This window comes from Cupressus sempervirens, chromosome 2 (assembly GCF_028749045.1).
Source record: "Cupressus sempervirens isolate cs-2001-9-10 chromosome 2, ASM2874904v1, whole genome shotgun sequence".
Taxonomy (NCBI): Eukaryota; Viridiplantae; Streptophyta; class Pinopsida; order Cupressales; family Cupressaceae; genus Cupressus; species Cupressus sempervirens.
This window is the reverse complement of record NC_143119.1, coordinates 211,439,781-211,459,193: the sequence shown is the minus strand read 5'-3', so window position 1 is coordinate 211,459,193 and position 19,413 is coordinate 211,439,781. Positions and strand designations below refer to the sequence as shown.

General features: G+C 33.7%; 1 protein-coding gene across 7 annotated transcripts in view; it reads left to right on the top strand.

Annotated features, from left to right (window-relative positions):
• The window catches only part of LOC149571787 (protein NUCLEAR FUSION DEFECTIVE 4-like), a 147,851-nt gene that overhangs the window by 25,831 nt on the left and 102,607 nt on the right, over positions 1-19,413 (top strand). Inside the window, exon 2 of one of the 7 annotated variants that reach the window (XM_089813205.1) lies at positions 10,638-10,929. The exons of the other annotated variants lie outside the window; for them this stretch is intronic. Within the exon in view, the coding sequence (XP_089669331.1) occupies positions 10,638-10,649 (12 nt within the window). The 3' untranslated portion in view covers positions 10,650-10,929. Of the gene's footprint in view, positions 1-10,637; positions 10,930-19,413 lie in introns of those variants that run through there. 7 annotated transcript variants of the gene reach the window in all.

Genomic DNA, 19,413 nt, shown 5'->3' with positions numbered 1-19,413 from the left:
AACTTCTCTCCCTTGTAGGAAAATTCTAGATTTGTTCCAAAGTGTTGGCCACCACTCATGTGTACTATTCGTCCTATTGGGCTCCTTCAAAGGCCTCTTATCTCAAACTTGAGCACCTGTTACAAAATTTCCTCTAGGCTGTAGATGCTTCTCACTAGAGCTTTCATAGAGTTGCCTAGGATTTTTGATGTCTTCCCAAAGAGTCTAGTGGCTTAGACCTTGTTGTGTACTTAGAAGCAAGGTACCGCTCTTTGTGCCAAATGGGTGATTTGATCTCTTTCTCACAATGAACCTTGGAATTTTGTGAAGACATTGCATTTCTTCAAGCTTTCTAGTTCACTGGCCAACTTGGAAGGGGATTGGTTTTCAGACCCTTCTTGTCACCACTAAACCTATCCAAATTTAGGGAACTTTTGTTGCCAAGAGTATTTGGAAAGCTTGGGAAGCAGTTAAGCCTTGGCTTCACTGGCTTGTTAATGGGTTTAGAGATGGGCTCTCCATGAACCAACACAATCTTTGGTGGTCACCATTATTTTCTATCCAAGGTGTCATCACATCCTTTGATGTCATCATACTTGACATAGCTTAGTGCTGAAGCAATATCCAACATTGCTTGATTGTGCTCTTTCTCCTTGCTCATGTCATCTGCAGTGAGGGGTCTTGCAGGGTCTACATGGTCAACTATGATTGAGGTCTATGCATAGTCGCCTATTGATATGAGGTGTAGCTTCATTAGACTTTGCCATGCAACAAAGTTGTCTTTGTTTAGTTTGAGAACTTCTCTCTTGGACATCTTGATCTTCCTGCTACTAGTACCTTGAAAAAATTCAGCAATCAGCTCTGATACCAATTGCTAGAAATCTTTAGAATAACTGAGGGGGAGGGCGGCGGCGGGGGGGGGGGGGGGGGGGGGGTGGGTGTGTGAATCAGTTCAAGGTCCAATGATGTCCAATAAAACTTTATCTACAAATCTTTAATGACACATAACTGAAATTATCATGCATGCAATTGAACATTAAACAATCATGAAAAGTAAACATGCATCACACCATAACACTAAGGATTTGATAACCCAAAAAACCTCCAGGAATAAGAAGGTAAAACTGGAGTGGGGATGATACCCACAAAATAACTGCGCAATTGATTTCAACCACTTTTGATGGTCTACCCTGTTAAAGGCTTGCCCTGTTAAAGGCTACAACACATTGTTAAATGTGACCTTATTAAAGGATTTAAGAACATTCAACTTGGAATGTCACCCTGTTAAAGGATTTACATAGAGCTGTTAGGATCACCCAAGTCCATGGGATTTATAGTCACCTTCTCAAAAGAATATTTCATCCCTCTCCAAGGATCTCCTATCCTCCTCCTAAGGCTCTCTTTATCCTTCTCCTAAGGATCTCTTTGTCCTTCTCTTGGGGATCTCTTTATCCTTTTCCTGACCCTTATCCACCTAGTTGTTAAGCTAACTTAGCAATGTAGGGTTTTAATATCTAATACAATGGTAAAAAAGTATTAGAAGGGTTTTGACCTAACATAGATTTGCAACCTTCACTGTACAGATTTCAGATCACTCCTTCAGTTCTCTTCTTTGCTTGGCTTTCCTCCTTTGCAGTACAGACAACTTGTTCATCCTTCAAGATCTGTCTCCTTGAGTTCTTCCACTCGTTATGCCAATGCTCTCTCTCTGGTCACCCAATCAATTTAGATTCTTGATGCTCTGTTCTTACTCCTCTTAGCTTCTTCACATGATTACACTTATGACCAACTCCTTCTCATGCATGTGCATTTTATCTTTGACGTATAACTCCTTATAAAGAAGTTTTGTTCTTGATTTCTCGCTCAAATCTTCCTCTCCAATTTTAGGGTTTCAATGGATTAGGTAGGATACAATGTATCTATCCCATATCTTGTTTTTATCTAGAAACTTCATGATAAAACCATTAGCATTCGCCAAAAATGTTTTACATAGTGTTCTGTGCCACCAGCTCATCATTCTTATCTTTTATCTGGTTCAAAAAATTCTAGATAACTACCATGTTAGCTTAGATCTGGCAAATCTTCAACTTTTCAAAATAATGCAGCAACTCGGCATCATTGGTTTACTGATGCTCGACACCTTCTATGTTACTTGGCTTTTATTGTTATTTACTAGTGCTTGACACCTGAAGAAATTATGTGAAACTCGGCTCTTGAAATTCACTCGACACTTCAATATCACTCAGCACTTATATCATGCTCGACACTTGAAGACTTACTCGACACCTATTATCTTTTCTGCTACTTAGCACCTGATCTTCACTCGGCACTTGAAGACTGCTCGGCACCTGAAGATCACTTGGCACACACTAAGTTGAACTTGCTCGGATTCAACTGAGAATCTATTCGGCACTAACTAGAGCTTAGTTAATCCTTGTGTCTTAGAGTATGTCATCAATACACTTTTTCATCAATGGCTTAGCTGATTCTTATACTTCATTAAAACATCATAACTTCAACCTTTCTCTAGGTACTCTAGTTACATCTTATTGATTGCCACCTCCTTGTCAATCAACCAATTGATAGTATTTGGATCACTAAAGCAATTTTCATTCCAAGTGGCAAGTTTGAAGTCAATGACAAAACAATGATTGAAACATACTTTACCAATTTCATTTCTCTTCATTCATGATCTTTTCAATCATTTCCAACAATCTCCCTCTTTGGCATTGATGGCAAACTAAACTAATCAAATGATTAAGTTGATCAACTTGATTTCTACCAAAATTTGAATCTGTTTTATTTTGCTTCTCCCTCTAGACTGCTGCATCCTTACTCTTTATTCCTGATCCTTCATATATACCATATATCTCCCTCTTTGTATTGATTAGATCAGTTTCACCTATATCTCTCTTTGACATAAATGCCAAAGATGTAACATCTTTAATATGCTAAATAGAGGCCTTGCATCTTCATGTTTTTCTCCCTCTATCACTATGCTTGTGACTGATCTAGAGTTTCTATTCCTATTGTCATCCTCTACATCAATTTTCTGATATTTCAATGATCTACTCTTGTTGATGCAGGGCAGCTTCTGTGTTGCTTTAGACTGCTTGAGTTAGGGGCATTACCCCCAACTTGCCTTTAAGATATTCATATGCATCATTTGGCAATGGTTTGGTGAAGATATTTGCAATTTTTTCCTTTGTGTGAATGTACTCCATCTTCACTTGTTTGTCTTCCACCAATTCTCTGACATAGTGATACTTGATTGCAATATGCTTGGTTTTTGCATGCATTATTGGATTCTTGGATATGTTTATAGCACTTGTATTATCACAATACAGTATCACAGATGTAGTTACCTCTTCTTTCATTCCTTTCAATAGATGTTTGAGCCACACAATGTTTGTGCAATTGACTATTGTTGCCACATATTTTTCTTCTGCAGTGGACTGAGATGTGCATGTTTGTTTCTTACTAGTCCAAGTAACTAGCCTTTTTCCTAAGAATAATACTCCTCCACTTGTGCTTTTTCTATCATCAACGTTTCCTCCCCAATTTGCATCTGTGTATGCATTGAGCTCAAACTTCTAATTCTTTCTGTAATATAGGCCAAAATCATCAGTTCCTTTGAGATACCTCATTATCCTTTTTATTGCCATGAGATGATTTCCTCTAGAATTGGCAGAGAATCTAGCCACTATTCCAACTGCTAGTGCTATGTCTAGTCTACTACGTACAACATATTGTAGTTTTCCAATCATGGATCTGTACATTTTTTGATTGACTTCATCTGATTCATCATTTTTAGATAGCTTATGTCCTATTGCCATTGGTGTGCTGACTGGTTTGGAGTCTTCGAATCCAAACGTTTTAAGTATCTCTTTGATGTACTTTGATTGTGTCATAAATATACCATGTTTTAGTTGATGTACTTGCAATCTTACAAAGAACTTGATTTCTCCAAACATAGACATTTCAAACTCATGTTTCATTTTGTCAGCAAAAATTTTGCACAGTACTTCCTTTCCTCCAAAAACTATATCATCCACAAATATTTTAGATATAATAATATCCTTACCTTCTTCTGGTTTAATGTACATGTTGCTATTATCATCAGTTCTCTCAAATCTTATTTGCACCAAATACTTGTGAAGTCTCTCATACCAAGCTCTAGGGGCTTGCTTTAATCCATATAGAGCCTTATGCAATTTACATACCTTATTTTTGTTCTTTTCATCAACAAAACCTTCTGGTTTCTCTATGTAGACTTCCTCTTCAAGTATACCATTGAGAAATGTAGACTTTACATCCATCTGATAGACTTTAAATCCTTTGAAGGCTGCATATGCTAGTAAGGTCCTTACTCCTTCCATTCTGGCAATTGGAGCAAAAGTTTCTCCATAATCTAGTCCTTCTTCTTGTGCATATCCTTTACAGACTAATCTTGCCTTATATCTTGTGATTTCACCATTCTCATCTAACTTGTTTTTGAACACCCACTTGGTTCCAATCACATTCTTATCAACTGGTCTTGAGACTAAGGTAAATGTCTTGTTCTTCTCAATTTGTTCTATTTCTTCTTTCATAGCATTATACCAGTCATCATCTATTATGGCTTCACTTACTATTTTTGGTTCCATTTTGCTGAGCAGACATGTTTCATTTCTGAGTCTATTCCTTGTCATTGGTCCTACCTCTTTGTTTCCAATAATTTGATCTGTAGGATGATGTCTTTTCACATACTTTGCCAATACAGGTTCTTTCCTTGTTTGCATGTTGTCTCTTTCAGAATCTGTATCCTCACGTATATTTTCATTAGGTATTTGTTCATTTTCTTCTTGTTGGCTGTTCTTAGAATCTGAATGAACATTTTCTGTATTCTGCAGCTCAACTTCTGAATGTGTCTGTTGTTCAGCATTTACTATCTGTGACTCGATAGATACTGGATTCTGTTGCTGATTGTCATTCTGAGTTGCAATTTCACCATTATTAGGTATACCTTCATAAAAGTATACAAAAGTCTTGTATTCTTCTTCTTTCTTGGTGTTTTCAATACTTTAAACTTCTACAAGCTCATCAAATTTCACATTTGTGCTTTCTACTACTTTGTTAGTGTTACCATTCAAGCACTTATAAGCTTTGCTTCTAGCAGAATAACCAAGAAATGTGCCTTCCTCACTCTTTGCATCAAACTTTCCATTCCTAGACTCTTTATATAGACAACATTTGCATCCAAATATTTTGAAATGTTTTACATTAGGAGAATGCCCATACCATAATTCAAAAGATGTTACATTTGTACCTTTCTTGACTTGAACTCTGTTGAGTGTGTAGATTGCAGTGCTTATAGCTTCTCTCCAGTATTTGAGTGCAACATTTTTCTCCATCATTAAGGTCCTAGCACAGTCAATAACTAATCTATTCCTTATCTCTGCTATACCATTATGAGGTGGAGTTCTGGGTGGTTATGTCTACCTTTTAATTCCTCTTTCATTGCAGAACTCTTCAAATTCTCTTGATGTGAATTCACCTCCTCTATCAGATTTGAGACATTTTAGGCTCTTTCCAATTACTTTTTCAACTCTGGCCAAGTACCACTTGAACATCTAGAATGCATCTGATTTTTGTTTTAGGAACATGACTGTCATCATTCTTGAATAGCCATCTACAAATAGCATTATGTATCTATCACCTTTGTAGCTTTGTACTTCAATAGGAACACACAAGTCTATATGAACTAGCTCTAATACTTCTTTTGAAGTATAAGTCTTGCTTTTAAAAGTTGACTTGGTCATCTTTCCTAGTTGGCATTGTTTGCACATGATGTTATCAGGCTTCTTCAGCTTTGGTAGTCCTCTAACTTTCTTCATTTTGCTGATGCTTATCAGATTGTCAAAATTTACATGACATGGCCTCTTATGCCATAACCATACATCATTAGTTTGAACAATAAGACAAGAAGCATCTTCCGTGTCAAGGTAAAACAAGTTGCTCCTAGTCTATTCACATTTTCCTATTAGACTTCCTTGAGAATCATAAATCTTGGCAATTCCTTTTTCAAATTCAACCTTACATCCTATGTTGCCTAACTGTGAGACACTTAACAAGTTATAATTCAGGCCTTCAACATAGTATGCATTATCACATGATATCCTTTCAGTAAGCTTGATACTACCTTTCCCTTTGATCTGACATGGTGCATTGTTACCAAATCTAACACTATTTCCTTCATATTAAACAAAGGTAATGAACTTACTTTTGTCTCCAGTCATGTGATGATAGCATCCACTATTTATGATCCATCTATCATTCTTGTTCATGCAAGTTACCAAAGTAGTTGCTTCATCTTCATCTGATTCATCTTTCATAGCCACATAGACTACTTCATCATCATTCTCGTCAAAGTCTTCTTCAACAATATAGCATCTTTTGCCTTTACCTTTGTAGTCCTTGTTGTCCTCTTTTTTGTTCTTGAAATTTCCTCCATCCTTGTAATTTTTTTTTGTGTGCATCTGGCTGCAATGTGACCAACTTCATTACAATTGAAACAAATGATTTGTAGCTTACCTTTGAATTTGCCTCTTCCTCTATGAAATCTTCTTGCTAGTAATGCCTCTAATTGGTCCACATCATCTTCATCAGTGCTACTATCACTGGATACATACTTTCCTTTTCCATTATTTTTCTTTGTTTGAACCTCCTCGTTATCTTTCATTGTCATCTTAGCTTTGAATGCACATTCAAAGTTTTCTGGCTTGTAGTTATCAAAGTTGGATAGCTCAAAGGCAGTGAGTCTTCCAATTATTCCTTCAAATGTCATTGTGTTGCCTGGTACACTCCTTAGCTCTTGGATGGATGATACTCTTATAGCATATATGGGAAGCAAAGTTCTCAAGTATTTGCTACATACTATTTCTTTTGCTAACTGTCCTCCTAGGCTTCTTATGGCACTGACTACTTCCTTCATTCTTGCACCATATTAAGCAGCATTCTCTCCTTCTTCCATTTTCATATCATCAAATTTTCCTCTTAGGCTTTCTCTTATGGCTCTCTTAACATTGTCATCTCCATAGATTCTTAATAATGTATTCCACATCTGATGTAAAGTATCACATCCTTTGATGTCATCATACTCGGCACAGCTTAGTGCTGAAGCAATATCCAACATTGCTTGATTGTGCTCTTTCTTCTTGCTCATGTCATTTGCAGTGAGGGGTCCTGTAGGGTCTACATGGTCAACTGTGATTGAGGTCTATGCATAGTCACCCATTGATCTGAGGTGTAGCTTCATTAGACTTTTCCATGCAACAAAGTTGTCTTTGTTTAGCTTGGGAACTTCTCTCTTAGACATCTTGATCTTCCTGCTACTAGTACCTTGAAAAAAATCAGCAATCGGCTCTGATACCAATTGTTAGAATTCTTTAGAATAACTGAGAGGGGGGGGGGGGGGGGGTGAATCAGTTATTCAAGGTCCAATGATGTCCAATAAAATTTTATCTACAAATCTTTAATGGCACATAACTGAAATTATCATGCATGCAATTGAACATTAAACAATCATGAAAAGTAAACATGCATCACACCATAACACTAAGGATTTGATAACCCAGAAACCGTCCAGGAATAAGAAGGTAAAACTGGAGTGGAGATGATACCCACAAAATAACTGTGCAATTGATTTCAACCACTTCTGATGGTCTACTATGTTAAAGGCCTACCCTATTAAAGGCTACAACACATTGTTAAATGTGACCTTGTTAAAGGATTTAAGAACATTCAACTTGGAATGTCACCCTATTAAAAGATTTACATAGAGCTGTTAGGCTCACCCAAGTCCATGGGATTTACAGTCACCTTCTCAAAAGAATCTTTCATCCCTCTCTAAGGATCTCCTATCCTTCTCCTAAGGATTTCTTTATCTTTCTCCTAAGGATCTCTTTGTCCTTCTCCTGGGAATCTCTTTATCCTTTTCTTGAGGCTTATCCACTTAGCTATTAAGCTAACCTAGTAATGTAGGGTTTTAATATCTAATACAATGGTAAGAAAGTATTAGAAGGTTTTTGACCTGATACAGGTTTGCAACCTTCACTATGTAGATTTCAGATCACTCCTTTAGTTCTCTTCTTTGCTTGGCTTTCCTCCTTTGCGGTACAAACAACTTGTTCACCCTTCAAGATCTATCTCCTTGAGTTCTTCCACTCGTTATGCCAATGCTCTCTCTCTGGTCACCCAATCAATTTAGATTCTTGATGCTCTGCTCTTACTCCTCTTGGCTTCTTCGCATGATTACACTTATGACCAACTTTTTCTCATGAATGCACATTTTATCTTTGACCTGTCACTCCTTATAAAGAAGTTTTGTTATTGATTTCCTGCTCAAATCTTCCTTTTCAATTTTAGGGTTTCAATGGATTAGGTAGGATACAATGTATCTATCCCATATCTTGTTTCTATCTAGAAACTTCATGATAAAACCATTAGCATTTACCAAAAATGTTTTACATAGTGTTCTGTGCCACCAGCTCATCATTCTTATCTTCTATTTAGTTCACAAAATTCTAGATAACTACCATGTTGGCTTAGATTTGGCGAATCTTCAACTTTTCAAAATAATGTAGCAACTCGGCATCATTGGTTTACTGATGCTCGACACCTTTTGTGTTACTCAACTTTTATTGTTATTTACTGGTGCTCGACGCCTGAAGAAATTTTATGAAACTCGGCTCTTGAAATTCACTCGGTACTTCAATATCACTCAGCACTTATATCTTGCTCAACACTTGAAGACTTACTCGACACCTATTATCTTTTCTGGTACTTGGCACCTGATCTTCACTCAGCACCTGAAGATCACTCGGCACACACTAAGTTGAACTTGCTCAGCTTCAACTGAGAATCTGTTTGGCACTAACTAGAGCTTAGTTAATCCTTGTGTCTTAGAGTATGTCATCAATACATTTTTTTATCAATGGCTTAGCTGATCCCTATACTTCATTACAACATCATAATTTCAACCTTTCTCTAGGTACTCTAGTTACATCTTATTGATTGCCACCTCCTTGTCAATCAACCAATTGATAGTATTTGGATCACTAAAGCAATTGTCATTCCTACAAGTGGCAAGTTTGACATCAATGAAAAAACAATGATTGAAACATACTTTACCAATTCCAGTTCTCTTCATTCATGATCTTTTCAATCATTTCCAACAAATATCTTGGTTTAAAGGCACTCTTTTCAATTGTGGAGAAGGACATATCTTTTCAAAGTACTAACTCTAGAAAGAAGATTGGAGGTAGCAGTAGAAACACCTTGGCTTGTGAAGAAGCAGATGAAACACCTAATGAACCTAAAAATGTTGAGAAGGATCTTGTGGAATGAAGAAGTTAATGGATAACTATCTTGAGAAGAAGTTTGTTCAAAACTAGATGTAAGATCACTAGAAAATTTTGCAAGACTATCATTAATAATGGAAGTTTTGATAATGTGGCATCTAAAAAGTTGATTAACAAGTTGTAGTTGCAAATATTGAGACATCCTAAACCATACCATATTGGTTGGATCCAGAAGGAGCATAATTTACTTGTAATTAAGTAATGCCTTGTTAAATTCAAAATTAGAAATTATCATTATGAATTCTTGTGTGATATTATGTCAATGGATTTTTTTCATATTCTTTTTGGTAGACCTTGGAAGTATGATAGACAAGCTTTGCATGATGGTAGATTGAATCAATATACTATTCAGATTGAATGAAAGAAACAAGTATTGTTTCCTTTAGTTGAAAACATAGAGGAGAATCAATATACCATAGTTAGAGTATTCTTGGTTAATGGAAAATAGTTTGATAAAGATACGATGAAACAAAAAGATTTTTTGGGTTAGATTTATTCAAAAATCATAAACAAGATGAACTTGAACATACACCTAAGATTGAATCTTTATTGGTAAAGTTTTTACTATCATTTTTGATAATGAACTTGATGGTTTACCTCCTCTAAGAAGTATTAGTCATTGTATGGATTTGATGCCTATAGCTAGTTTTCCTAATAAATAACCAAGTCAACTTACACCTACTAAAAATGTCGAGTCAAATAGACATGTGTAAGAGTTTCTTGTGAAAGGTTTGATTAGGGAGAGTTTGAGTCCTTGTAGAGTACCTATAATATTGGCACCTAAGAATAATGAATAGTGGAGAATGTGCACTGATTCTAGAGCTATAAACAAGATAATAGTGAAATGTAGGTTTCATGTTGAAGATGGACAACATAATGGATCATTTGAGTGGAGAAAAGTATTTTACTTAGATTAATTTGAAAAGTGGCTATCATTGTATCAGAATTAGAGAAGGAGATGAATAGAAAAATTCTTTTGAGACTAATGAGAGTTTGTATGAGTAGTTGGTTATGCCTTTGGGTTTAACTAATGCATCTAATACTTTTACGAGGCTAATGAATGAAGTTCTAAAGAAATTCTTGGGAAATTTTGTAATTGTGTATCTGGATGACATTTTGATATTCAATAAAACTAAATAGAAACACTTTGTGCATATCAAATAAGTATTCTAGAGATTAAAGGAGGAGAAATTGGTAATTAACTTGAAGAAATGTTCATTCATGAAAAGATTGTGTACCTTCGTTTTGTTATTTCAGTTGATGTTTTGAAGATGGATCCTGAAAAGGTAAAACCAATTCTTGATTGGCATATACTTGAGAATGTTGGAGAAGTTAGATCATTTGATGGATTGACAAGTTTTTATAGAAATTTTGTCAAAAAAATTAGTTATATCTGTAATTTTATGACTGAGAATATGAGAGGGTATAGAAAAGATATCAAATGGATACATGAAGCACAAAAGATTATTGAGACATTGAAACAAGCGATTGTAGAATTAACTACACTTTCTTTACCTAATTTCAATACAATATTTCAAGTTCAATGTAATGCTAGTGGAAGTTCTATTGGAGCTATTTATTAGTAATAAAGACATGTAGGTTTCTTTAGTGAAAAATTGAATGATGCTAAGAGAAAATATTTAGTTTATGATAAACAATTCTATGCTATAATTTAAGATTTGAAGAAATAGAAACATTATTTGATGCCTAAATATTTTGTGCTGTACACTGACCATACAAATTTATAGTATTTGGGAAGTAAAAATAAGTTAAATTAGACACATTTGAAGTGGGTTGAGTATTTGTAAAACTTTTACTTTTAATTGAAGCATAAGATTGGAGCTCGTCAAATAAAGTTGATGATGCTTTTAGTTCAAGAAGGAATTTGTTGACAGGGATGAGAGTTGAGGTACTTGGTTTTGATGATTTAGAATACTTGTATGAAACTAATCATAACTTTTCTAAACCTTGGAGAGATTGTAAAAATCATACGGTGAGAGATAAGTGGACTGATTATTTTATTTAGGAAGATATGTTGTTTGAGTTTAGTTGTTCTTACCTAGAAGATGTATGAGAGATAACATCATGAAGGGAAAATCTAGTGGTAGAATTACAGGAAAGTTACAGATTGATAAAATAGTGTAGTTGATTTCAAATAGGTACTTTTGGCCATGAGTTTATAAGGATGTGCAAAGATTTGTGAGAAGTTGCAAAATTTGTCAAACAAAAAGAGAAACTAATAAGAATTTGGGATTGTATTGACCATTTCCTATATCTAGTAAGCCTTGGGAAGAGATCAACATGAACTTTGTTCTTGGTTTTCCTAGAACATAGAGAGGTAATGATTATATTTTTGTATTGGTTGACAAGTTTTCAAAGATGGTACATTTCATACCTTATAAGAATTCATATGATGCACTACATGTGGCTGAATTATTCTTTAAGAAAGTGGTAAGATTGCATTGTTTTCTTAAGACTATTATTTCAGACATAGATACTAAGTTTACAGATTAATTCTGGAGGATGCTTTCGAAGAAGCTGAATACAGAGTTGAGCTTCATCTACAAATAGATTGACAAAGTGAGGTTGTGAATAGAAGTTTGGGTAACTTGTTTAGATGTTTGGTTGGAGATAAGTCCACTAATTGGGATTTGGTTTTGGCACAAGCATAATTTGCATATAGTAACTATGTGAATAGAAGCACTGAGAAGACACCTTTTGAGATTGTTATTATAATGAATCCTAAGGGAACTAATGAATTGAAAAATGTGAACACTAAGACAAAAAGAAGTGTTGAAGGTGAAGAATTTGTAGATTTCACGAAGACTTTGCATGGCGAAGTGAAAGAGAATTTAGAGGATAGTAATTTGGAATATAAACAAAGAACATATGAAAGGAAGAGACATGAATATTTTGAGGTTGAAGATGAGGTTATGACTGATTTGAAGAAGAAACAAATTCTAGTAAATACCTTCAACAAGCTAAAAATGAAGAAATTGGGTCCTTTTAAGATTTTGAGAAAGTTTGATAGTGGAAACACTTTTGACGTTAAATTGCTAAAAGATATGGATATTTCATGTATATTCAATATTGAAAATATCTTTGACTATTTTTAATTAGATGATGAATGAAAAGATAACCTAGATTATTCTAAGAATAAGATATATGTCATTGAGACAATTTTGAATAGCAGAATAAGAAAGAGTACTAGATGAAAAGACTAGATGGAATACCTAGTTTAGTGGACAAAGAAACTTTTTCAAGATAGTTCATTGATTACACAAGTTGAGTTGGATCTTTATGATTCAGGATAGAATATCATTAATGTCTGACGTGGACATTAAATCTTTATTAACCCTAGGTGTTTGATGCAGGAGCATCTTGGGTATTTGACAAATCTTGCATCAACTAAAAATATTTCTTATTTTTTGTGCTAGTTTGTTGTTTGTGAAGTAGTCATTATTGCTTTTGGTTTTAGTTGTGGGTAGTTGATATCATTTCGAGGGCCTATCCTAGATTCTTTTCCTAAGTGCATATATTTTGTTGTTTCATATAATGATGTTCTTTGCGATGTGTATTTCCTTTTGTTTCCATCCAATGAAGTGTGTTATTTTTGTTGGTGTTCTTTCCTATGATGATGTGGCATCTTGCATAGTTGGGAGATGACTCCTACCTTGTTTTTGGACATATTCCTAAGAGCACATGATCTAAAGTTGTGTTTTTTCTTGGGTTTTGGTTTACTCTTCCAAGACTTGAACTATAATGCATTTAAATTTTTGATTAGTTGACTTGTGACTTAGATAGCTATAAAAGAAGCTTGGTTAGATGTAAGAAAGAAAGATCTTAGAGAGTAGAAGATAAGAGATGTGAGCTTGGACTCTAGCTTCCTTATTTTTCTTTGTATAAGGTCACACAATTGGGCATATTATTTTCTATATATATTAAGTGAAATAATTACACCTATTGAAATGTTGCATATGGCCTCTTATTCCTTGTTGTCTATTTGAGTAAAGCTTCTATATGTAAATCTTTGCAAGGGGTTATTTATATGTTTAATTTGGGTTTATTCCATCTTTTTCCTACTCTCTACCCTCCTCCTTGTGTCACTTTAGATAATTCGTTGCTAGCTTAGTCATTACCTCCAAAATGCTAGGATTAACCATAGACATAAATAAAAATTACATGCAAATATACCATTATCAAAAAATAATAAATTACATAGAAGAGAACACAAGACACGTAGATTTAACAGGGTTCACTGAATCCCTAGGCTATGTCCACCAATAACAAGTCCATTATTATTATTATTAAGTGACCACAATCTACGATCCCTTAGAGTTCAACACCACCACAAGAAGCTACAATCTCATTATACATTATGAAATCCCTAACCCTAAGCTTTTTTCTTACAAAATTAGGCCTAGAATAAGTCATCCAATAGAAAAAAAAAAAAGCCAATGCCTTTTAAAATAATAGTCATTTTTATCTTTAGGGGCACTACCCATGAAAATGCCCATAGGGGCGTTGCCCTTGACTCACTCTATACTATGACAAGGAGTGCATCTAGGGCACTACTCTAGGATCCTACAAGGGACACTACCCCTTGACCCTATCATGGTTGTGCTACCCCTAAACCCCTGTAGAAATAATATGAGGGAAAATCATGTCAAATGAACCTCTGAGTCAGATTAGGCTCCACATTACAACACAAAGATAATTTCATCCACAAATAGTACTGAAATCTAAAAACAAGCTTTATTCTTTCTAAATTAAAAATTACTATTGACATCACCTTTCACAAATCCTAAATTTGTTAAGTGTTTATCCAATTCTACTTATAATTAGGCTCTAGGTGCTTGTTTCATTCCATATAATGCCTTCTTTAATCTGCAAGCAATATCATTTTCATCTATTAAGGGAAAACTATTAGGTTGTTCAATGTATATCTTCTGTTTAGGTTCTCCATTTAGAGAAGATGATTTGACATCCATTTGATAAAATTTAAAGTTCTTGTTAGTTTCATAAGCTAAGAACATTCTCACAACCTCTAATGTAGCAACATGTGCAAAAGTTTCCTCATGGTCAATTTCCTCTTACTGTAAATATCCTTTACAAACTAGTATTTCTTTGTTTCTCACAACTTCATCTTGTTCATTCATCTTATTTATAAATAATCATTTAGTTCCAATAAAGTTATTGTCTTTAGGTCTAGGAACCTATTCCCAAGTCTTGTTCTTTTCAATCTTCTCTAATTCTTCTTTCATAGGTTTTATTCAATAGTTATCTTTACAAGCTTCATCAACATTCTTAGGTTACACTTGAGATATTAAACATAAATCTTCACTAACCTTATTTCTTGTCATAACTTGTTTGTTCACACTTGTAATGATCTACTCAATAGGATGATTCTTGGCCACAAATTTTGTAGGTGTCACTTGTTCAATCTTGGTTTCTACTCTAGGTTATGATCTTGGTTCTTCTCTTTGTAGTTCAATTTTTAAATCAGTGTCAAATTCATAAAATAATTCCTACTCAATATTCTTCTTGTTAGTTGTCTAATTAGTTTCTACCTTAGAATCATAAAAAGTATCCTTTCTTGAATTATAAACTTTTCATCAACTCTTACCCTAGCACTTTCACTAATAGTCTTCAATCTCTAGTTAAAATATTTATATGCTTTGTTTTCTAAGGAATTCCCAAGAAATGGTACTTCATCACTTTTAGAATTAAAATTTCCAATAACATCATCTCTCTTAATATAACATTTACTTCCAAAGATTCTAAAATATTTCATAGTAGGTGTATGTCCAAACCAAAATTCATAAGGTGTCTTACCAGTGCCTTGGCTTATCTGTACTTTGTTCATAGTGTATACTTCTATGTTCATTGCTTCTCTCAAAAAGATATGTGATACATTGTTCTCAAACATCATTTCTCTACTACAATTATTGATATTTTTTTATTTATGCTATCCCATTATACTATAGAGTCTTAGGGGCTAATGGTATCTTTTTATACCATTATCCTAATAAAAACTATTAAACTCATTTGAAGTAAATTATCCACCTCTATCTAGTCTTAAATATTTAATCTTCAAGAAAAATTCATTCTTAACTCTACTCTTAAATATCTTGAATTTCTCAAAAGCTTTAGATTTATCTAAAAGAAATGTAATCCACATCATTCTAGTGAAATCATCAATAAGAAGCATAAATACCTTTCATCATAAAATATATTTTTCTTGTAGGCACCCTCAGATATCTTTTTACTATCTCCAACTTCACTAAAGTAGTAAACATTTCTTAGAAATGAACTTTTCTTCTATTTTTCCAACACACACTCTTTGCACATCATGTTAGTAGGTTTCACAATCTCAGGAAAGTCTTTAATTACAAATATAGTACTGACCTACATAATGTTATTAAAGTTAATATGAATAAATATCTTATTACCTATTCAACTATTATCTACTTTAGCAACCAAACATGTCATTTCAGTAGGATTCAACATAAGTACATTACCTTTTGTTCATGTACCAATAATAATCAAATTTTCATTCTTATGCTTGATAATGCAAGTCTTCTCTATAAACTATAATTGATATCCCTTGTCAACAATATATCCAATGCTCAAAATATTATGTATTAATGCATCTACAAATTAAACATCTATAGTGTTAGTCTTTCTATCAAGAGTAATATATATTTTCCCTTTTATGTGACATATTGTATTATTTCCAACTCTAACTATTCCACCATCATAACTATTGAATTCAATATTTTTTTTGTGGCTCCAGTCATATGATGGAAACATTCACTATCTATAAACCAATCAGACCTTTTCTTCTTCATTTGTGATACTAAGGCTATTTCTTCCTTTACTTCTTGTTTCATTTATTTTCTAGGGATTTCTTCTTCAATAGAAACAAACCCTATCTCATCATCCTCATCATCACTATCATCTAGGAGATTCACCATCTTAAAATCAAGTTCGTCATCCTTATTAACAAATAAGAAATCCTTAGGTATTCTTGAATTGTAAGGCTTTCTAGGCTTTAACTTCTTTTGTTCACAATGTTAAAGCTTGTCTTGCTCTACCAAAGTCTTCACCTTCAAGGTAACTAAACAAAATTTTGGACCCATGCAACAAAAGAGTTTTCATCTTCTCCTTCCGATTTTCATAATTAATTATATCAAACTTCATTCTTTCTTTCCTCAAATATGAAGCCATGGATCTCCTCAATTTATTAATATTTTCCTTCAAGGACTCGATGCTCTGATACCAATTGTTAGAAAGTTAATTCTACCAAGTTAATTAAGGAGGGTTAAAATAATTATGCATTTATAAAAACTCTCAATATCTTTATTAATGATGAATCATGTAAAAAAATTAATGCAATAACCATAGAAATATAAGTATGTATAATAACACAAGATATATTAACTAAGAAAACTCTTCATCATAGGAAAAACCCTAGTTGAAATGATGTCCACAAGATGATGTACTAATATAAAGGTTCCCTATGAAAGGATGGACTCTATTAGGGGCTAATGAAATACAATTGGTAGATATAGAGTTCCTATTAGGAAACTTTGAATTCTTGTTAGGAGTTGAAAGTAGGACAGTTGAATCCATTGCTCAAATAGCCCTAGAATGTCTTCACAAAAAATCTTTAAGACAATCTATCCAAGTTTTGAGTTGAATAAAAAAAAATTATTTGCCAATAAAGTTCCTTTTAAGCTCATCATATATCATTAACATCAAATATAGCCAAATTGACACCCAAGTTCTCATAATTAAACATTACAATGCATATGACCACATGTGATGATCTACCACAAGGAAATAGTCTTTCCTTTATACCAAGTCTTAGTAATTTATTGAGTCAATCTTGAGGATTTATTAATATACAATGAATAGTATAGGACATCAAGTTTTGGAATTACAATAGGAAAAGTAAACTTCTAAGAGGGGGTGGGAGGTGAATAAGTGCTTTAAACTTTGACCCATAAATATTCACCATATATTCATCTCACATATTCAATAAATTAACTAAAATATTATGTAAAGCATATACACCTAAAACATGTAAGTAAAAATTCATACATTCATGACACAAGATCTGATTACTCAGAAACCCTCCAATTAGAAGGTAAAACTGGGGTGGGGATAACACCCACAAATATTGTTTAATTGGATTGGTATATATGTAATGTATTGTATCACATCCAATGCATGCATGGAATCAATAAGGAAGTAATGTGATCATCATAGAAGAGAAAAAGTGAAAATTAAAAAGGCTACAACAACATAAGGAGCATCAATGATTCATCTATCTTAGCAAGGTGATTTGTGCACTCAAAGAATCCTATCTAGCAAACCAAGTTGCAGATTAAAGATCATCTACTACTTTATTCTAACAGGTGAATCAGTCAAATCCTTTAATAAGACAGACCTAATAGTCTTATGCAAATCTCTTTACTAAGTGAATACTTCATTGTATGTTTGTAAATCCTTTAACAAGGTGGACCTAGCAATCCTTATTGTTCTTAATAGGGTAGATCATCAGAAGTGATCAATGTAAGCCTTAACAAGCCAACTTTATACTGCAGTACTAAAGCATATGGGTATCATCCCCACCTCAAATTTACTTTCTATTTGGAAGGTTTATGGGTCACCAAATCTATGTGTCAAAGTGTAATGTATGCTTTCATGTTTTCAGTTTCTCATGCATGTAGTTAGATCAGAATTTTCATTAAGTGTTAAATTGGTTTAAAGTTTAAGAATTTTTAGAAGTTACTGATTCACCCCTCCCCTCTCAATAACTTAGTCTTTAAGAATATTTCCAACAATTGGTATTAGAGCTTTGTGGTTTTTAGAGAAAAGTTTGACAGCTTGAGCAAAGATCAAAGACTATGGATATATTCAGACTTGACAAGGCTATTGACAATGAGAAGCTAGATTTGGAAATGGCTATTGTCCAACTCAAGAAAGAAAATGAGCAACTCTCTCATCCCCTAAAAAGAAGAAAATATCTTGCAATTCAAATGAATGATCATCTCTACATTGAAGAAAGAATTAAAGACCTTTATTTAGCAAGCAGCTCAAATGAAGCAAATGAAGCAATCAAAGAACTTCTAGAAAAGAATGGTTCTATGCAAGAAGAAGTAAGAAAACTAAGAAGAGAGCAAGAAATTCAATCCGTAAGATTATGTGAAGTCATGAAAAAGAGAAAAAAAAGATAAAAAGAAGAATTAAAAGGAAAGTATAATGAGATTCAACATCTATCCCTCTAGTAGACTGACTTCATTAATTAGCTCATCAATGCAAATGAAGAAATCCTGAACTTGAGATTAGAGAATGAAAGATTGCAAAATGATCTAAACTTAGAAAGGCAAACAAATGAAAGACTAATGAAATCCCAAGCACACATGAATAATTAAATAAGAAAAATCTCTATAGACAAAAAGGAAAAGTAAATATTGGATGTACAAAAAAAGGAGAATCATCCAAGCAAGGAGCTCAAAAAAATCAAAGACCTACTTGCAATCATTGTGGTAAGATAGGTCATACTTGAAAAAAATGTTGGAGCAACAAAAAAGAAAAATTCAATGGAAAATGTTACAATTGTAATCAACATGGTCATAGAGCAAATGTATGCAAAGAGAAACCAAGATTTGAAGGCAAATGTCACAAACATAAGAAGCATGGGCACAAATCATTAGAATGCAAAACCAAGACATTAAACCTAGCAGAACAGATTGTGAAAGCTATATTTGGTTGGAACTGTAACACCTAGTGTAGATGTCATTATTGTGGAGAATTTGGACACATTGGAATGGTGTAAAGCATCATTTGAGGAAAAGAGATACTACTAAAAGATGTTTCATTTGTACTAAACTTGGTCATCTTGCCAAGAACTGCATGAATACTAGTAGGATTGAAGATGAAAAGAAGGCAAAGGTTGATAACATCCAAAAGTAGATGAGATAGAAATGGGTTCCAAAGTCTACCAAGAATGCAAGTCTAAACA